Raw genomic sequence first — 21,503 nt, 5'->3', positions numbered from 1 at the left:
AAACTTTTTCCAAATATAATTTATTATATTGGGGAATAGAATATATATTATGGTGCGGTTTGTAGAGAGCTGATGCATACCGAAAATCTTTGTGATAGCCTTAAAATATATTGTCATCTCTAATTATAAAATATAAAGTTTCAAAAATAATATAGATCGAGCAGATCTTTGAAAATTTGGAAACCTTGAAAATTGACGATCCAAAAATGCAATACAAGATGCACTATTTCCAAAACTTGAAATCCATTTTTTTCTCATTCCCATGCATCTTGATGTCGAGATAATCAATTTGAAGATATTTAGGCATCAAAACAACCTCTTCTAGTGAATTTTTTAGGTGGGCTCTAATTTGATTGTTTAGAGCCTCGGCTTTGTATAAACTTTTTCCTATATAATATATTATAAAATACAATGTATATTATATTATATACGGTAATATAAGGAAAATGGTTTGATAGGGCTGGAATTCTATCAAAATAAGTAAAGCCTTACCTAATTACTCATCAAATATTATAATTCAAACATTAAAAATCTTTGACATCGATCATCTCGATTTGAACATTATGGTTGTGAAAAAAATTAAGATTTCAAACTCTAAAACGATGTGTATTTTAACAAATTACCTAGACTGTCTATTTCACCCTAAAAATATTAAGATCCATAAGGTCTGTACGAGTTTTTTACTTTCAAATTTTATGATCAGTATTGGAAATTGTTTTAGAGTCATCATGGAGATATCTATGTGCTTTAGACGAGGATTTGAGGTGAGGCTTTATTTGGTTTTTATAGAGCCCAGGTGTCATAGAAACTTCATCCAGAGTATAATGACCTCTTTTGTCCTTTTCTTTAATATTATTATAATTAGGCATTGTAATATAAATATATTATGTTTGTAATATAAATATATTATGTTGTATGATATAATATGCTATAGTTTTTTGGGTGTGGTTTGCATAAGGTTACAACCTTAAACAATCAAATTAAGGCGCACCTCGTAATTTTATCATTAGATATAATTTCGGCATCAAAATTTCATAGGATGGTATGAGAATCCATTTTCTTCCCTAATTGTCAAATTTTAAATTTCAAAAATAGTTCAAATCAAGTAAATCTATAAAAAATATATGAAAATCTTGAAATTAGACAGGTAATGTATGGCAAAACGCATTATTTTTGGGACTCAAATTTTTTTTTCTCGTATTCATACAATCTCGATATCAAGATGATCAATTAGATCAAAATAGATTTTTTTGATGGATTTGTAAAGTACACCTGAATTCTACATTTTAAAGTTGCAACCTTATGAAAACTTTTTCCATTGGTTTTTTTATTTATAAAAAGATCGCCTAGGCATTCAAGTAAGTCATGGATCTATCCTTCTCTCACTCAGTTCAATTTTGCAGTCGAAGTTGCAATGGTGGCCAACTATCCTCCATCGTATATAAATGGCTATTGTGTGCTTGTGTAGGAGCACATTGTACATATCTCTCCGCCAAAGATCTAATTATTTACTCAAACTTAAATTTTGGAATCCCTTAAAACTAAGATATATTTATTTTCATAAGTAGAATTTCATTTTGAGCTTTTTAAGCTTTTAGACCTATAAGTGTTTTAAAACTTGGACAATAAATTAGAAAAAAACATTAAAAAAATGCATAGAGTCATTTTAAATAAATAAAAAAATACATCTAAATCCCGTTAAAATCCAACACAAAGAGAAAGAGAAAAATAAAAAATAAAAAAACGTAAATTTCATTCGTTTGATTTGTTCAAGTTAGACAACAAATCTAAAATCTTTCATAAAGATGTGATAGAAGGTTACACGAAGAACAAAATGCCTCTAACATTACAAAACATTATGGAAGAAAAACTAGTAGATTGGGCATAGAAGAAAAAGGTCAACACTTTCACCTGTTGATTTTATTGATTTGAAAATATGGCACACAAATCTAATAAATGAACAAGACCAAAACAATAAAATCCTAAATTTCAATAAAGTTGGCAAGTCTCCTTCTCATTGGAATCAATGTTAAATCAGCCTCATATAAAACACGAAATATAAAATAAACCGTGAAGAAAAAATGTTTTTCTATTAAGTTACAACATTATTTCTAAAGCTTCAAAAGCATTTGTAAGAAATAATTTTTTACGAGGGTAGAGAAACTTACAAGACTGCCAGAAAACATGCTACTTCAAACCAACTAGATGTTCATCTAAAGAAATTTGAGGAAAAAGAAATTTCATCTAAAGATCTGTTGCACCAAAATTTTGGCCGTACAATCGTCAGGAGTTGCTTTCTCTCTCCTCAAAGAAGAATATAGGAGGCTTGGGTTATTGAGGTACTCCGTTTGTTGGGACGTAGAAATTAGGGGTTTTTGCACAAACCGTAGCACCAGGGTCTTGATTGACAGTAATGAAGAGGGAAATCAGTTGCTGATACTATTGTGGTAAGAAATTTCTATTTGAGTTTTTCTTATTATTGTATGAAGTAATTTCTACATAATCTCAAACTTGAAAATTTCTTCTATTGATGGTGAATATATCGTTGCCTCTTATAACGGGCTCATTTTTGGGTGAACCACTTAAATTCATGTGTCTTCCACTTTTGATTGTATTGTGGTTTTGATGATTTCCCATTTTACTTGTTTTTTTTTTTTATATATACATTTTCAAATATATTTCACACACATTATTGTTTTCAGGTATTTTATTTAAGTGTTGAGTTTATTGTCGTAGTGCGCACCACATCAAATCGGGATATGAGTTATCCCGATTTGCCATCAAAAAGTAATTGAGATAGCCGCAGTTGCCAACAAAGAGTAATTGAGATAGCCTCGGTTGCCAACACCGTTTCCATTGAAAAAATGGTGTTAGATTCGGGCAATTATGAGAATAGGTATATGGCTCTCGTTCAAACATGAATAGTTGTTATATATATATATATATATATACTATTTGCATCTTGTTTGCTTCTCGATAGGGAGTTATTTTCAATGTGCTGGCAATCACAACAACATTAATAGAAGAAAGCAAATGCGTATTTTTCTTTATGAGAATACTTCAATTGAGAAGAAAATATTCATTTCTTCGATTATATCTACAATGATTTCGCCTCAGCAAGTAGCAAATGTAGTAGCTCCGAAAACCTTCAATCTTTAGTATTTGATTGAAAATAGATCTTAATTACATTTGATTAGTATACATGGTATTTATTTGCATATGTAGGGTTGATCAAGAATTTCCCAAGTATATATCTTGTTATACTTATATTCTTTGATCCTTAGATATTAGGAGGTTATTATTGATGTGCTTTCACTTGTTCTACTTTTGTTTTTATATATTTTCAAACATGCAAGGAAATTTATTTATGGTTCTTGCTCATCTAATACTCTATTGGTTGGAAGTGCTATATCACTTTAAAAAGCAGAAAATTATATATCCAATTAGAACTATTTTTATCTATTGATGTAATAAAACTGTAGCCTGAATAAAAAATAAATAGCTATATCTATAGGTATGAAATACATTGATGTAACAAATAAATAGAGATATTGGGTTCATTATGAATTGCATCTCTTGTATTTTTATTATTAATGATAACTTTAGGACGTTATTTTCTTAAGACTGTATTATATCTCAAGGGTGCGACCTCATGTTACAAAAGTGAAGTCACACTTTGAAACATTGCTGGGAGATGTAGTTTTGGTGGCGTAAAATTTTCTTATGATTATTAATTGGAAGCCATAGAAAAGATGCAGATCTAATGAATTCTTATACAATTGAAGATGGATGGTTTAAATAAGGTGCGGTTTCTATAAGGTTGCAACTTTAAACAATCCAATTAAGGTGCACCTTAAAATTTTATTATAACATGTAATTTTGTTGTAAAAAATACTTAGTATTATCAGAAAATCTATTTTCATACATAATTAGAAAATTTTAAATTCCAAAAATGGTTAAAATCAAGTAGCTCTATAAATATATGAAAATCTTGAAAATGGACGGTCTAGATAATGTGTTGCAATATGCACTATTTTTTAAACTCAAAAACTTTTCTTTTCATATACATGCATCTCGATGTCGAGATGATCGATTAGAGGGTTTTTTCAACATTAAAACGGCATTTCTGATAGATTTTTGAGGTGCATCAGTAATTCTACATTTTAAGGTTGCAACCTTATATAAACTTTTCCCTTTAAATAATACGTTATAAAATATATATGTTGTTTTAGAACTTAAAATCTTTTTTATTTCTAGATCCATAATAGTCAAAGTTGAAATTATTGATTTGAGTGTTTTCCACCATTGAAGCGCCATTTTCTAGCAGGATTTTAAGATGGGCCAACCGATATGATCAAGATAAGTGTCTTTTGGGCCGTAGCTATATTTCTAGCGTTTTACATTTTTTAATTATAAAGCCTAAACCATCTATAATCTTTTTTGCCATCATTATTATACCACTGATTCTGATTCCTGGTTCTTACCTTGCTAACCATGACACAAACCTTATAATTAGTGCATCTAAATTGCCTTTAAAAGGGTTACACTATGGCATTAGAGAGTATTAATGTGTTGCAAGATGTATTAATTTTTGGATTCAAAAACTTTTCTTTTCATATTCATGCATCTCGATATCGAGATGATCGATTAGAGGGTTTTTTAACATTAAAACGACATTTATGATAGATTTTTTAGGTGCATCTATGATTTTACGTTTTAAGGTTGCAACCTCATATAAACTTTTTCCTTTTAAGTAATACGTTATAAAATATATATGTTGTTTTAGAATTTCAAATCTTTTTTATTTTTAGATCCATAATAGTCAAAGTCAAAGTTATAGGTTTGAATGTTTTCACTATTGAACCTCCATTTTCTAGCAGGATTTTAAGATGGGCCAACCGATATGATCAAGATTAAGTGTCTTTTGGGCCACAGCTATGTTTCTAGCGTTTTCCCTTTTTTAATTATAAACCATCTAAAATCTTTTTTGCCATCCTTATTATTTCACTGATTCCTGGTTCTTACCTTGCTAACAATAACACAAACCTTTTAATTAGTGCATATAAATTGCCTTTAAAAGGGTTACACTATTGCATTAGAAAGTACTAAAAAACCCTGACAAATGAGTTGAGGTCACAGTGATAGCAACCCATACTTGTTGCAGGTTTTAGCTTCCGTTTCATTAACAACTTCAATCACCACTAATTGATTCAAAAATATCTCCCCCCTTAATTATCAAATATAAAAACAAAAAACAAAAATCCCCCGAGCAACATGAGGCCGAAACCGTGCTCGCACCCTAACCATGACCATGCCGCCTTGTCATGAAGCATGCACCTTATCATTTACCCGCGAAACAGGACACCATTACGAGCCCACATCCGACGTCATGGCGCCTGGCTTCCCTCCACCAAGCTTCCACCCGCACCCACTCGCGCTCACAAGGACGCGCCATTCATGCCCTCATCATAACTTCCGGCCTCAAGCCACGCGTCCACCTCCTCATCGCCTTCTATTGCAGCACGGAAGACCTAACTTGCGCGCACTATGTGTTCGACCGAATGCCTCAAAGAGACTTGGTCTCGCGTACCACCCTGCTCGCCGCTCACCGGCGAGCCGGTGCCCGTGCCCTTGCAGTCGCGCGCCAGCTCTTCGACGAGATGCCCACCAGCGATACAGTGGCCTATAACACCATAATCTCGGCCTGTGGCCACCATGGCAAGTTCCGCGAGGCCTTACCTCTTGTTAGCGCCATGCTTGAGCAAGGCAAGCCTAGGCCTGATGGGTTCACTTTTACAGCTGCTTCGAGTGCTTGCGCTGGGCTTGAGGACCAGAATTTGGGTTCACAGGTCCATTGTGTTGTTTTGAAGGCAGGGTTAGCTCATGTCACCTCGGTTTCAAATGCTTTGATATCTCTCATATGTAAAATGCGGGGAGTTGGGTTTGGCTTCTAAGGTGTTTTATGAATTGCCGAAGAGAGATGAGTTTACATGGACTACAATGATTACAGGATTCGTTAGGGTTGGGGACCTTGAGAGCGCTCGTAGAGTGTTTGAAGTGATGAGGGAGAGATTTGATGTGGAATGGAATGCAATGATTGCTGGGTATTCACAACATGGGTTGTATATGGAAGCCCTCGATTTGTTTCGAGATATGAATGGTAAAGGCATAATGCTCGATGAGTTTACATATACAAGCTTGCTGCGTGCATGTGCAAATATAGGACTTGTGCGAACGGGCATGGAGGCACATGCTTACATCGTACACAGAGAGGCAGAGATATCGTTGCCAGTGTGGAATGCGATCGTGTCCTTGTATGCAAAATGTGCGAGAATGGAGGTAGCAACAAGAGTTTTCGATGCAGTGAGAGAGAAAGATTTGGTCTCATGGAATGCTGTGGTATCTGGGTACACAACCTTAGGCATGATCACAGAGGCTCGAGAGATTTTTGAGAAAATGGTTGAAAGGAAGGAGCTTACTTGGACTGTGATGATATCTGGGTCAGCTCAACATGGCCAAGGTGAGGAGGGCCTCACACTTTTTAATAGAATGAGGCACGAGGACTCTTAGCCTTGTGATTTTGCATTCGCCGGGGCCCTTACAGCTTGTGCATCGCTAGGGACTTAACGTCATGGTGCGCAACGTCATGCCCAACTGATACAATTGGGACTCGACTCTAGTGTATCAGAAGGCAATGCACTTGTGACCATGTATGAAAGGTGTGGTTCAGTGGAGGCAGCTGAGAGAGCCTTTCGATTCATGCCTACACCTGATGCGGTGTCTTGGAATGCAATGATTGCGGCCCTAGGGCAACATGGTCAGGGGCTCTGAGGCCATAATGTTATTTTAACACATGCTCGTGGCAGGGTACAAGCCTGACAAGGTTACGTTCCTCACAGTGCTATCGTCGTGTAGCCACACTGGTCTAGTAAATGAGGGTGAGGGCTGCAAATATTTCGACCTCATGGACAAAGCCTATGGCATTACGCCTGGTCCTGACCATTACGCTCGCTTGGTCGACCTATTAGAACGGGCGGGCCGCCTCCAAGAGGCGAAACAAACTGTTGAAACCATGCCATTTTACCCTGATGCTTGTGTTTGGGAGGCATTGCTAGCTGGGTGCAGGAACCATGGGGACATGGAGCTTGGATTGATGGCAGCTGAGTGCCTCTTCGAATTGAGGCTCAACAATGATGGTACTTATGTGTTGCTTTCGAGTATGTACGTATCAATAGGGAAATGGGAAGGAGTGGCAAAGGTGAGGAAAGCCATGAAAGACATGGGGTTGAAGAAGGAACCAGGATGTAGTTGGATAGAGGTTGATAACCAAGTTCATGTGTTCTTGGTTGACGATACATTGCACCCTTATGTACACGAGGTGTATGCATTACTAGAGAAGCTAGGTGCGAGTATGAAGAAGTTCCTGATACCTGGTTTGTATTGCATGATGTGGGATTGGAGCAAAAAGAATATGGCTTGTCGACACAGTGAAAAACTGGCAGTGGGTTTCAGGTTGTTGAAGTTGCCGCCAGGTTCAAAGACTAGGGTTTTGAAGAACTTGAGGATATGTGGGGATTGCCACACTGCAATGAAGTTAATGTCTAAGGTTGTGGAGAGGGAGATCATTGTGAGGGATGGAAAGAGGTTCCACCATTTTAAGCATGGTGAGTGCTCTTGCAGAGACTTTGGTGAGTGGACATGGGATACAGATGGATGCTGTTGGTCTTTGTTCATTCTTTTGGTGTTTCCAGCCCCTTGGTTGAGTGCATGAGAGGTTCATTCTTAACCCACCAATTGTGGGATTCTATAAACTCACTTTTGTGCCTGAAATTTCTACTTCTGTAAACCTTGATGTTCATTTCTTTGCCCAGGATTATGCCCATTCAATTATTTATAGGAAAATTATAGATACCCCAATTACTTTATTAGACATCCTACCTCCTAATACTCTATATATTACACTCTACACCCCAACACTTTTTTTTTTAATATCATATTTACCCCCGATCAAGAAGTCAACAATTTATTTTTGATAAAAATACTCTTTTTCTCTCTCTATCCTCTTCTCTCTCTACCCTCTCTTTCTATCTCTATCGGATCTCTCTCTTTCTCTCTCTACCCACCCTCTCCAACACTCTCTACCCTAGTAAATAAGAGACGGATTTTGGCTTATGCGACGGCTTCAACATAAAGAATGGGAGCAGGATATGGGGACAAGGCCATTAGGTCTGGGGGAGAAGAAAGGTTAGCAGCAAGATGAGAATATAGAGAGAAGGGCCACCAATAATAAGCGGGCTTTGTGGAGCGAGGAAGATTTGCATAAAGGGATTGGAAGATGAGGTGAAGCAATGAGATAAAGAGTGAAATCAGTTAATATGAAGTTCATTCACTCGTGAACGATAACAAGGAAGTTAAAAAAAAAAATGATGTAACCACCGATGAATGTTGGTGCACACCACCTTGTGCTAAAGCAACAGCTTCTATATTAGCTTCCTTAAAACAATGAGATAACTCAAAAGAACTACTACTTAAAACGGACATGATTTCATCAAAAATGCTGCATAATCTTCGAGGTGGTTTCATTTCTTCTTTTGCTTAACAATAACATGGTTTGAATCACTTTTAATCATCTCTTGGCCCTCAAGGTTTTTTATTATCTTTAAACCCTCCAAAAGAGCTATTGCCTCAGCTTCATTCACTGTTGTATGTCCACATGGTTCTGAACAGTCAATTTGTAATTCCCCATATAACTTGTTGGGCTTGGGTTTCCAATCGAGCTTTCATCAAAGTTAAATTTTAAAAATTTTTCCTAAAGAGGTATCCAAATAGCATTTCGAGTCTGTCTATCTTTATTAAGCATAGCAACTTCAGATGGGTCTAAAAAATCTATAATTTTGAGATAAACTTACTATCCTTGTATGTTGAAAACCGTTCAACTGCTGTTGGTAAGCTTGTTTGTTGAAATCTGTGATTTTTGGGATAAACTTACAAATGAGTTTAATGTAGTTATTTTGGTCTTAATTTTAGCTGTAATTTCGGCTTTTGTGCAGAAAAACATATATTCAGTATAGCAGATGTGAGGCAATGGGGGAGAGAGTTAGAGAGAGAAAGCAAGAGGGAAGGAGAGTCGAGAGGATAGGTAGAGTGGTAGAGAGAGGGCAAATAGAGAGAGAGAAGAGTGTTAATGCGTGATTAAAAAAAACCTAAAGGGAAAAGAGAAAAATATGTATTTTTGTCATAATTTTTATTGACTTCTTGATTGGAGGTAAATACAAAAAAAAAAATATTGGGGTCTAAGGTATATCTAGAGTATATAATACAAAAAGTATTGGAAGTAGGATAATAAAACTATGTGCATGCCTCAACCATTTTAGTGGGGTAAATATAAGGAAATTCATGTAAGAATAGTAACTATCCATATTTTTCTTTCTTTCCTCAACGCAAATGTAAAATATGTACCTGGAATTGGAATGTGGGTGTTCAATGTCAGAAATAGCTCGTGTGCACAATGAAACTTGCGGCATACAAAAAGGACACTATGCACATGTGTGAGTGAAAGAGAGAGCCCCCGGGAGGGGGGCCATTCGGGCGGGGGTTGCCGTGTGCATCAAAAAAGATTATGCAAGGTGAAAAAGAAAAAGGACACAGTAAAGGGAGAATGGGGTTGGGGTCGTGGTGGTAGCATCAGATGTGCCCTAGCTAAGATCTAGGATTTTATTTTCACCTAACTCCTTTAAAAATCACTAAAGATTTCAAAAAAGGTAGAGACTCATCATCCCTACTGAAATACCAAAAAAAAAAAGAAAAAAAGGCTTTTTGGTAAGAGTTGATTGGTCTGAAAAGATTATAAATTTTTTATTGAAGATTAAAAGGCACACAAAAATCTTAAAAGGATGAGTCTATTGGGATGGCATTTGGATTTTATATGGTATGCCAGCCGGTGGACAACCATCTGATGTGTCTCTAACTCAGCTCAATATCTGCCTATTGTATTCTCGGTAAAAAGGAGAAAATCGAATAAAAGATAATAAAATTTGATTTTGCGGTTTAACGTAGGCTTTTAGAACATCACAACATAAATATCATGAAAAATAATTGTTAAGTTCATGTAGAGAGTTAACCATTCACTTTTAAAAGTTACAAACATATTACATGTCATATGCACCTTTTTGGCATGGGAACACTCATTAGGCATGATTCGTTACTTCTGATGCCAGGATCTTGATTCGTTATTTCTATTGCCAGGATGCTGATAAGAGGAGGCTAGAATGGATTATAAAATAAGAATTAAAAATTTATGGGATAAGTCTGTAGTTATGAATTTGTGAATTTTTAGATTTAAGACATTGCAGGTGACCCAATATAATTATGATTCAAATAAATTCGACACAAAAACAGCAATCAAAAATATTTTTTTGATTTTTCCTTCCTGAAAAAAGAATGTGATACCAGTAGATTGGATGTAGCCATAAGGCGAAAAAAATAATGATTGGTATAAGTATAATACAAATAATTGTTACTTACTTCTTAGTGATCGATCACTCAGCTACTAGAAACGATCCGATGAGTCTTAGTGATCAATCACTCAGCTACTAGAAACTATCCGATGAGTGTAATGAGAGGTATCTATTTATCTATTTCTTTACTCGAGATAGTAGGAGGTTTGAAAAAGAAGTGAGCGAGCATTAAGCTACTACAAACCTTCCTGATGAGTACAATGGCATGTGTATGTTTATCTATTTTTTTTACGTAATATGTAATAAGACGTTTGAAAAAGTATATTAGAATATGTAAAGTTCAGAGGTTTGAAAAAGTATATTAAAATATGTAAAGTTGGACTAGAAGTCTCTAAACTAATAACTAATTTTTTTTTTTTTTTTTTTCTCATCCGGAATTATTTCACAAAGACTTCCCTTCATTATTTAAAAGCTTTTTTTTTTCTCATTGGATTTTTTCTTTTTCTTTTTTTTTTTTCTCATTGAAATTATTTCACAAAGACTTAGATTTTCATTCCTAGTCAAACATATAATTTAGAATAATCATGGTTGTTTTTAATAGTTACTTCCATTTCTAGTCAATCTTGTAATTTGGAAAGTAATTTTCCTTGTCAATCTTGTAATTTGGAAGGTAATTTTGTAATTTGGAAGGTAGTCAATCATATAATTTAGAATGATCATGGTTGTTTTTAATAGTTACTTTCATTCCTAGTCAATCTTGTAATTTGGAAGGTTCTTGGAAGGTTCATGGTTGTTTTTTAATAGTCACTAACATCTGCTAGTGAATGACAGTAATTTGGAAGTTAATCTTGTAATTTGGAGTAATTTGGAAGTTAATCTTGTAATTTGGAGTAATTTGGAAGTTAATCTTGTAATTTGGAAGGTTCTTGGAAGGTTCATGGTTGTCTTTTAATAGTCACTAACATCTGCTAGTGAATGACCGTCATTCGTAGTTAATCTTGTAATTTTGAATGGTTATGGTTGTTTTTTAATGGGTTGTTTTTGAATAGTCAATAACATCTGTTAGTGAAATGTTCCGCGTTGTGAATGTACTCCTTGTTTCAAATTAGAATTAAAATTGTTGTGAATTATTCAGAATTTATAGCAAATTACAAGTCTTCAACTTTTTAACTTAATCCAGAGAATAATAAATGCTCTAAACATGCTTGTTAAACATAATTAAACACATCTATCGTATTATTTTCTAATTTAACTCTTGTATAATTAATTTCCAATAATATCTCAAATTATACATTCGGCTTTCTTTTTATTCTTTCTATTCGACTACAAAGAAAACGATGCATACAATATGCTCTCTAACTTCCACGGCCAAACAGTTGGCATTAGAAGTATATGAAGTTTTGGAATCTCTCAAATATTTTACTTCAAATCTAATCAACGTGTTCAAATATCATCTCGACCCTAATGAATAACGTCTTGAAAAAATCTGGAAAGGGTACTCTAAAAAGTAGGTTTGCCCTAATTTGTATATCTGCATGCATGTTTAGACCTACAGATATACAAGAAAGTTTTCGTCAAATATTAATTTAAAGAATAATGTAGATTTGAGCACATACATAAACATTTAAAAATCATGAAAATAATAAGTTAGGATAACTTTTTACAAAATATACCATTTTTGGGACTAGAAATGCTTTTTTTTCTTTATATATGTACATATTGAGGTCCAAAAGATCAATTGAAAAGTTTTCTAACTTTGAAACACTCTTTTTCCACTAGAATTATGAGGTGCATCTCACTACCATACATAAACTTTTCCCTGGAATAAAATACCTTCTGTATACCCAAAAAAAAAAAAAGTCACCTAAGTTTGTCCTTATGTGGTACAAATTCTAAGCCTCAATTAGTCATTTCTTTACAAATAGAGAGAGTAAGCAAAAGGCTTTAGAACCACTCAAGTTTTGACAAGAAACATAAATATAGAACAGGCTATTTTTTTATTTGAAAAATCAATATTGAATAGCATAAACAAATAGAGAGAGTAAGCAAAAGGCTTTAGAACCACTCAAGTTTTGACAAGAAACATAAATATAGAACAGGCTATTTTTTTATTTGAAAAATCAATATTGAATAGCATAAACAAATAGAGAGAGTCAGCAAAAGGCTTTAGAACCACTCAAGTTTTGACAAGAAACATAAATATAGAACAGCATAAACATATTAAGTGAGTAAGCAAGAAGTTTTAAAAAACAATAGATGAAAAAAATAAATATAAATTAACATATAGATTCTAGGTATGTCACGAGAAAAGTTCTTTTGAACTTTGATCTTGATCTATAAAATAAAAGCAGTCACCCAATTTCACATCTTATAGTCATGATTAATTTTGACAACATTGTAGCAAAGAAAAATAGTCCCATTTTTCCCATTAACTAAACATTAGGTTTTACAAAACAATGTGTGAATGAGAGAAAGAGCAGGATTGAATCTTATATTTGATCCGTCAATAAAACATCTAGCGTGGATTTTGAACAGGAAAACAATGTGCACTTCCTTTTTTGTCGAGAAGAGAACTAGAGAGTGAATGGGTTTTGAAAAGAGAGAACAAAGTTTGAAAAAATAAAATTTTAGAGATAACATATTTTTGGAAAGACAAATAGAGAGGACGGCCGGATGAAAAAATAGGTGCATGTCCCCACCACTCTTCCCAATATTTTTTAATTCCCAATGCCTTACTAGGAGTTTTAAATTTTCTAAAAAATGTTCACATAATTTTTTATAGATTTTTTTTTAACTTAAAAGAAAAGTTTGGATGGAGAGGCCTAAAAGAAGAACTTCTAAATGGGACAGGTTGGGCTTATATTTGGGCCAGCCAAGACTCAAAACACTTTCGAGCCGTGTGCAGGCCGTCCTGGGCTTAATAAAACATATTCAACCGGTCTCCATAATCATAACTTTCGGGTCGGGGCCTGCCCGGCCCAGGCCAAATTGGTTTCAAGCTATCCCAGGTTTGAGCCGGCCGGGCCAGTAGCAGCCCTAATTACAATATGGATTTTTCTTGCTGTGTAAGTCCGGGCTCTTGACCATCAAAACGAATAGAATAGAAACATCATCATGTTTGTAACATACGGTTTCCATACTGGATGATACGAAGATACAATGAAAGTAGGGTGTAATAAAAAAAAGTGATTGGGATTATCACAATATTGCTTCAAAATGGTTTTATTTAACTACAAATAAAATTTCCAACACAAGTAAAAAGAATTAAGTAACAATCTTCGCTAAAACACCAAGCCTCTGGTGCTTGTCTTCCATAATCCCTAAGGCCTACCTTCATACATACATAACAATAGAAATACATTTTCCAAATGAGAAATCATAGCCCCTTGGTAACCCATTTGAGTGGGAAATTGGGAACCAGATGCTGCAAGTACAGCCACAAACTAGTGACCTACAGGCTCATTTTAATGTACAATTTATTGAGAAAATGGACACTAAATTAATAAAAAAAAAAACATGTTTGGATATGGGGAAACCACATATAAACAAATTCTTTTCATGAGACGGGGAGACATATGGCCTACATCACAAAATTGCAAACCTAGCAACATTGAAACGCTCATTGTTCTTCGATTGAAGTCATGCGGAGGAGTGGGTTGCATCTCCTGGTTTTGGCCTAACATATCCCAAACTCTTGAGCTTCTCTAGTAGTTTTCCCTCAGCATCAGCCTGAAAGATAATCCCAATAAAAGCAAATAAAAAACAGGGTTTCCAAATGTAATTAAGGTGAGGAACAAAGTGCATGGGCATCAAGCGAGAAATATGTGTGCCATTTCATCAAGGGAGAAAATGTAAAAAAACATGTTTTAGAAGGAAATTGGAAGGTAAGCCTAAAAGGACATGGTTGGAAGGTATTGAGAAAAGATATGGGTACTTACAGCATCACTAAGGGTATAGCCCTTAATAGAGCAGAATGGTGGACCAAGATTCACGTAGCCAACCCCAATTCGTTGGAAAAAGACTTCAATAATGATGATGATCATGATGATGATGATGGAGGAAATTGAAAAAAATTAGCTAGTCAAAGGATAATTATATGTTTTAATGGTAATATAATATGTGTGTGTGTGAATGAGGAAGAGAGAGAGGGGTGGGGGAAGGGAGAAAGGGGTGGGAGAACACGGGGCTTGGCTCCAACACATGTGTGACATGCCAGGTGGATGTAGCAAGATAATGTTTGAGAACTAGGAATTCTAATTTTGCGTTCAAGGGTTTTAGGTTCCTATGGTAGATTAGGACAGTATGATTTTGGGCATATGAAGGATTCCCTAGTTGGGGTAGAACTAAATAATACAAGGTTTAAATAAAGTAGAACTAGGGTTAGCGTTGCAGGGAAGGGTTTGCTTTAGGTTAAGGCAATGATCAGGATAAGTTACATAGTTTTTGAAAGGGTTAAAGCTGTCTAGAATTTAGGTGGCCTAGCAAGATAAGAGGACGATAAAATGGATTCTAGGATTGAATTAAAGCAAATCCCGAGTTTAAACTTAAGTTTAAAGGCTATGAAGGGTAGATATATCATAGAGTAGCTTTTGAGCAAGTTTACCTATGTTTTGATAAGTTTGACTAGCGACCATAAAAAGGTTTAAATGGGTGACAAATTTGGCTGTAGGAATCTTGGATGGAGATTTGTCGCATGAGGGAAATGAATAAGGAGGCCCAAACCCAATTGTGGAGAACTTTCAATCCACAAGCTAGGATTTTAGGAAATACCTACCCCAAAAGAAGAAGAAGGGTACCCAAACTTCCAATCCACTAGCAAGGTTTTGGAGAAAATCTCCAACAAAAGAAGGCGGCGCTCAAACCTTCGGAGAAACTCTCCAAACCTAGGCTAGAGTTCTAGAATCACTCTCTACAAAAAGAGATGATGAATCTAAAGATGGCCTTTAACCACAATCAAGAACCCAAACTTTACTAAACTTGAATATGAATTGGCAATAGGCCCATTTGCCCTATACTTGGGACTCTTGAAAAGAAAGAAAACAAACTCCTAATGACCCTAGAAAGCTAACTCAAATGTCTCTAATCCAACTAGGATTGGAACATTCTAGAAACCTAATAATCTAAAGAATCTAAAATTAAAACCTGGTAACAATAAGGACTCAATAATAATTAAAAAATAAATAAACATTATACACTTCATTGATTTTTTGGATCTTACGGAGAATATGACCCTTAATAGAGGAGAATAGCAGAACAAGATTCAAGTAGCCAACCCCAAATAGTTGGGATAAGGCTCTGATGATGATGATACACTTTAATTAGTTTTATAACAAGTTTTCAACCATGATTTGAACCTAGAAACACTAGAATTACAAAATATCAATGAAAATATGATTGTAGATCTCAAAGAGATATTCGGTTTAAGCTTCTGATCTCTCCAAACCAATGGTTTAAAAAGCGGATCGATGACCCGGATCGGGCACCTCAAACACCGATCAAGATCGGCGAATCGGATCGGGAATCGGGTGAATCGGTCAGAATAAAGCTTCAAAAAAATCCGAAAAAATTATTAAAATTCATTATAAATATTGTTTTTTAGAAATTCAATAAGAAATGAGGATACTCCATTAAGAATTTTCATGTTTTTGCATGAATATACGAATATTGATATGTTATTTCCCTGCATGAACTACTATTCAACATTTAATTTACATCACACAAAAGGATAAACATAGAATTATCATGGAATAAGTATATCAACATACATAGACTACAATAAAGCATACAATCAGTAACATACGATCTAAAAATAAAATGACAGACAACGTTGTTGTTCTTCTTGGTCACGCTGGTGCCATTGATTGAATTCGTTTGACAATTCATTGATTCGATCTAAAAACGAATCATCGATATTAGTAGGCTTCTGACTATACCCAAATCCCCAAGTGTTAGTGTTTTGTTGTGTTCCCAATCCAAAGTCCCCGAAGCTTGTCCATCCTTCATGCTCACCTACACTGTCGTGCTCATCCCTACACTGTTGCTGTTGGGACTCGATATGTGAATAATATGACTGGGATAGAGTGGCCTCAGAATCATCGTCTCTCTCATTTTCTCTTAGACCCCCTTCACACTCTCCCTCATTAGGTGCAATATCACCGACATCTCCGACGAATTGTGGATACGTTGGCTGGCTGCTTCCTCTTTCATGCTGCTCATCACCTTCTTCAAGATCTTCCTCACCGATAGCCTCAAGGAACGCTCTCTCGTGCAACACTGGCTCCTCTTCTACTACCCATTGGTCTGCTGTGTCTGTGACAAATATTGTGTCTAAGTCTATCGGCCCATAGTCTTCAAGCTTCCTTCTTATTTGTCGCTCTCGGAGGTTTAAATTATAATGAACGTACACTAGTTTATGAAGCTTCTCAGAAGCAAATCGATTCCTCCTAGTAGTGTGCAACCATTGGAATGTACTCCAGTTACGCTCACAGCCAGTAGCAAAACATGTCTGAGAGAGCACCTTGATTGCTATCCTCTTTAGGTGAGGTGCATCAGTACCTTATATCTCCCACCATTCAGCTGGATTAAAATGCAAAAAGCATTGTAAGGGCAAGAACAATTCATAAGATTAAACATATGAATGAACAAAATATTAACGAGGGGATAACCTAGATCCATCATAGTTCAAGAATTCCTAACAAGTCTAGTTCTGAAGGATCCTATAGCATTCCTATACATAGCAAGCTAAAACAAATATATTACGTTTTAGTGCATTATTCCTCACAAATATAACAACTCAATGAAGTTCTTACCCAAACATTAAATAATACCTCTTGTATTGCTGCTACTTGGTGTGATGGCTTCTCTCCAACCTTGCAATAATGTATCTGACCCCTTCCATAATCTTGTGGGGGTGTTCAGGTGTCAAATAGAAAAATTTTGGGTTTAAGTAATGACCGACAAAATATATAGATAGAAACATGTCATTTACAGTTTCATAGAAAAATGATTTAAAATGAAACAGTGTAATGATATAAATATATATTTACCAGCATAATGAATTGGATGTCCAAATTTGGTGTTCCACCTCCTTTCTATAATCTCGATCACTTTGCTAGAAAAACTACACTTCTCCCCAATAGCTGATTTCGCCCTCTCAATACCTTCATAAAGGATACCCATGGTAGCTTTCTTGTCAGTATCCACCATTCTTAACACCGTGACCAAAGGGGCAGTGGCCTCTACAACACTGGAAAATCGAGACCAGAACCGCCTATTTGAGACTATGTTGTCCACTTTTATACCGGTACTGGACTTCGAGAGGCGGTCATTTAACCACTCTTCACAGGTAAACAATCTCTTTAATGCACCTTCAGATTCTCGAATGGAGTCCACAGCTAAGTAATCGGTCGAAAAGCGGATTATGACAGGCCTGATTATCTCTTTTTTCTTAGAGTGTTCTTTAAACATAAATAAAATTTTAGAGTGGTTGTATATAAATCTCGACACCAACCTTGCTTCCTCTAAAGTCTCCTTCACAATTTTGATCTCACCAATCTCCTCTAATATAAAATCGATGCTGTGTGCAGCACACGAGGTCCATACTAGATGCTTCCTCTTATCCATCAACTTGCTGCCCGCAAAAACACATGCAAGCGCGTTGTCCGTAATAAACTGAACTATATGCTTATCTCCCACCTCCTCTACTATCTGATCATATAGTCGTACGTAGAAGTTTGCATCCTTCTTCGTCCCTAATACGTCTTTGCTAGACAAAAAAGCTGTACCTTTTGGAGAATAGGCCAAGAAGTTTAAAAAATCCTTTTTGCTAACTTTATTCAACCAACCATCACTCATGAGTGTAATGCCTGTCCTTGGCCAACTCTGTTTATATTCTTCAATCCACTGTGTAACTTCCTCCACCTGTTCATCTAATATTGGCTCACTGAGCTCATATGCCGTCGAGGGTTTTACCCCGAGCCCGATTTTTTAGATTGTACTGGCCATAGGTGAAAAATATGGGCTATTGGCTGCATTAAAGGGAATCCCTTTATCGTAGAACCATTTACCAACATATCTCCCCAACATGTTTCTTGTACCTTTAACTATGCCTTTTAGGGTCATCTGTAGTGACTTAGGCTTTGAGAGAAATGGGTCTTTACGACCATGACTTACAATACTGGCACTCCTAGGTAACCTATAAACAATTTCTTCAACATCTGATTCTCCTTGATACATATTGCCACCAACCCCTCCATACATATTTGAGCTGGGCCCGCCATACATGCTTGAGCTGGACCCGCCATGCATGTCTGAGCTAAACCCACCATGTATGTCTGAGCTAGACCCACCGTACATTCTAAACCCACGTTCCCTCTGATATTGTTCATGTAAACTCAATCTTGTGGCCATGTTCAAGTCATTATTATATTGCTCTTCTGTATCATTCCTGCTTGATGGCGTATATAAACTAGCTATCTCCTCATTCATCCTATGTTCGACAATTTTTTTACCTTTGTTAGCATTAAGAATTACCGCCATCTATTTTTTTACATTACTAGGGACACTAGTGCAAACAGAAACATCTCCCTTAACCCCTGCCAAGTGTTGCTTGAACCTATGTACCCCACTACTTATCACTCTTTGACAGTAATTACAAATAATTGTCTTTTTTGTTGGGATCAAATCCGACCCCATATTGCCATGCAGGGTCTTCTGCAGATCTTGACATGATTCAACTGTTTTAAGATGTAAAAAGTTAAAAATTAACCTGACAAGTTCAACAAGAAAAATAATCACCATGTGTAGTGATAATATGTTGGGGTAGTTCATGTAGTCATATTTGTTGTTATTTGTTATTGCAAAATACCTCTATTGACAATAATATTTTCGTACATATCAATTACAAACATTCAGGATACTATAATACAAAATGCAAGCTCCAAACATGGCTACAACTCAATTATCAAGAACATATATTTTTTACACTAAAAAAATAATAATAAAAATAATTCTTCACATAGCCACCTAACATCAGTCATTCCAACTAAAAATGCATTAACAACAAATTAAAAAAATACAGTTTTGCATTAAAAATATAATAACATGCATTTTTTTCAACAAAAACTTTTAACACTAAAAATTTTAAATATGGTTTAATACCTCATGATAATTAAAACCTTGTCACGATTTTCACATCTTTTCGAAAAATCATCATTTTTCAAAAAATTCGATCATGGAAAAAAAAAAAAAAAAGTACAGCAAACTCACAATAAAAATTTAAAATTGGGTTTAATACATCATGATAATCAAAACCTTATCACGATTTTCACATCTTTTCGAAAAATCATCATTTTTCAAAAATTTTGATCACGGATAAATAAAAGAAAAAAAAAGAAGTACAGCAGATTTTTAGAAAATTCAATCATGGATTACAAAAAAAAATTCGATCATGGATTAAAAATAAAAAATAAAAAATTTTCAAAAAATTCGATCCTCGATTAAAAAAAAAAAATCACAAATTTTCAAAAAATTTGATCATGGATTAAAAAAAAAAATCACAAATTTTCAAAAAATTCAATCATGGATTACAAAAAATTTGTGGATTACATAAAATTCGATCATGGATTACAAAAACAAAAAAAAAACAAAAAATTCGATCATGGATTACAAAAAAAGAAAAAAACAATTCGATCATGGATTACAAAAAACTCTATCATGGGTTACAAAAAAAACAAAAAATTCGATCATGGATTACAAAAAAAAAAAAACAAACATTTCGATCATGGATTACAAAAAATTCTATCATGGATTACAAAAAAAAAAAAAAAAAATCGATCATGGATTACAAAAAAAAAAAAAAACAATTTGATCATGGATTATAAAAAATTCGATCATGTATTACAAAAAATTCGATCATGGATTACAACAAAAAAAAAATTTCTGTTCTTCACAGAGCCATCTTACATAAGCCATTTTAACTCAAAAATCCACCTCTAAGCGAATAAATTACATCCAATTGAGTACATTTTCTGATAAACAACAATATAAGGAATCAAAACCCTAAATTTTGAACACATTATCATCAATAAATCAAATCAAATCGATTAAATTGAGCAAAAAAAAAAAACGCAGTTCTTCACAGACAACAGTCATAGAATCTAAAAAATGAAGCTCAAATTAAATAAATCAAATCAAATTGAATACATCTAATTATAAACAACACTATAACGATTAAAAACGCTAGAAATCTAATACATTATTTGTAATATATCATGAACAAAAAATCGAAAGGCGGAAAAAAAAAAAAAAAAAAAAAAAACAGCAGAAATGTTTTTTCACAGACATCACTGTGTTAAATCATAATAGACACAATAAAGATTAAAAACCCTACAAATTGAACTCATTACCTTCAAAATATGCAGTGAAATTAATCATATGGAGGAAAAAAAAAAAAACCCAAATTTCTTACCTGGTTTTGTGAACCCGAGCCTTTAATCTCCAAATAACTCTGTTTTTCTCAACGATTATCACAAATTCGTAACATAAGGTTTTGATGAATAACTTTACGATCAAAATGCCTACAAATTTTGACAGATTCATGCCCTATTTGGCATCAAACACAAGGAAAGGCGAAAACCCTAAAAATGCAACTTTTGTGATCCCAAAACACAAAATTTCTCAACCATTTAATCCGTGAAAAAGCTGAATAAAGCTGTTTAAAGCCTGCAAATTCGATCACATGCGAAAAAAAACAAGAAAAATGATCAAAAAATGAAAAATTTTGAAGAATCCCGTGAAGAACACATTGCAGCCCGTGTTCTTCATGGGACTCGCCGATTCTGTACAGTGAATCGACGAGTCACTGTACAGAATCGCCTGGTTCTCTCTAGAACCAGGCGATTCCCGATTTTTTGAGCAATTCGAGACGTCTATGGCCAATTCCCGAGTCGAACCGGACGAGTCCGGTTTGACTCGGCGTTTTTTTAAACACTGCTCCAAACAGATCTTGGTGAAAGTTATGACTTCAAAAGGTGGTCTGCACCAATC

At 34.8% G+C, this 21,503-nt stretch overlaps 1 protein-coding gene and 1 pseudogene across 1 annotated transcript in view; one reads left to right on the top strand and one right to left on the bottom strand.

Moving 5' to 3' along the window:
- The first annotated feature begins 4,854 nt into the window (after window positions 1-4,854).
- Window positions 4,855-7,930, top strand: LOC105420423 (pentatricopeptide repeat-containing protein At1g25360 pseudogene; annotated as a pseudogene).
- Window positions 7,931-13,663: 5,733 nt separating this feature from the next.
- LOC18431374 (proteasome assembly chaperone) overlaps window positions 13,664-21,503 on the bottom strand; it is a 29,670-nt gene continuing 21,830 nt past the window's right edge. The window contains exon 7 of the mRNA XM_011623956.3: window positions 13,664-14,186. Coding sequence (XP_011622258.2) covers window positions 14,097-14,186 — 90 coding nt within the window. The 3' untranslated portion in view covers window positions 13,664-14,096. The remainder of the gene's footprint in view (window positions 14,187-21,503) is intronic.

Source organism: Amborella trichopoda, chromosome 2 (genome assembly GCF_054954075.1).
Source record: "Amborella trichopoda isolate Santa Cruz 75 chromosome 2, AtrichopodaSantaCruz75HAP2 v2.0, whole genome shotgun sequence".
Taxonomy (NCBI): domain Eukaryota; kingdom Viridiplantae; phylum Streptophyta; class Magnoliopsida; order Amborellales; family Amborellaceae; genus Amborella; species Amborella trichopoda.
The sequence above is the reverse complement of the archived record's forward strand: the minus strand, read 5'-3'. Positions and strand labels throughout refer to the sequence as shown.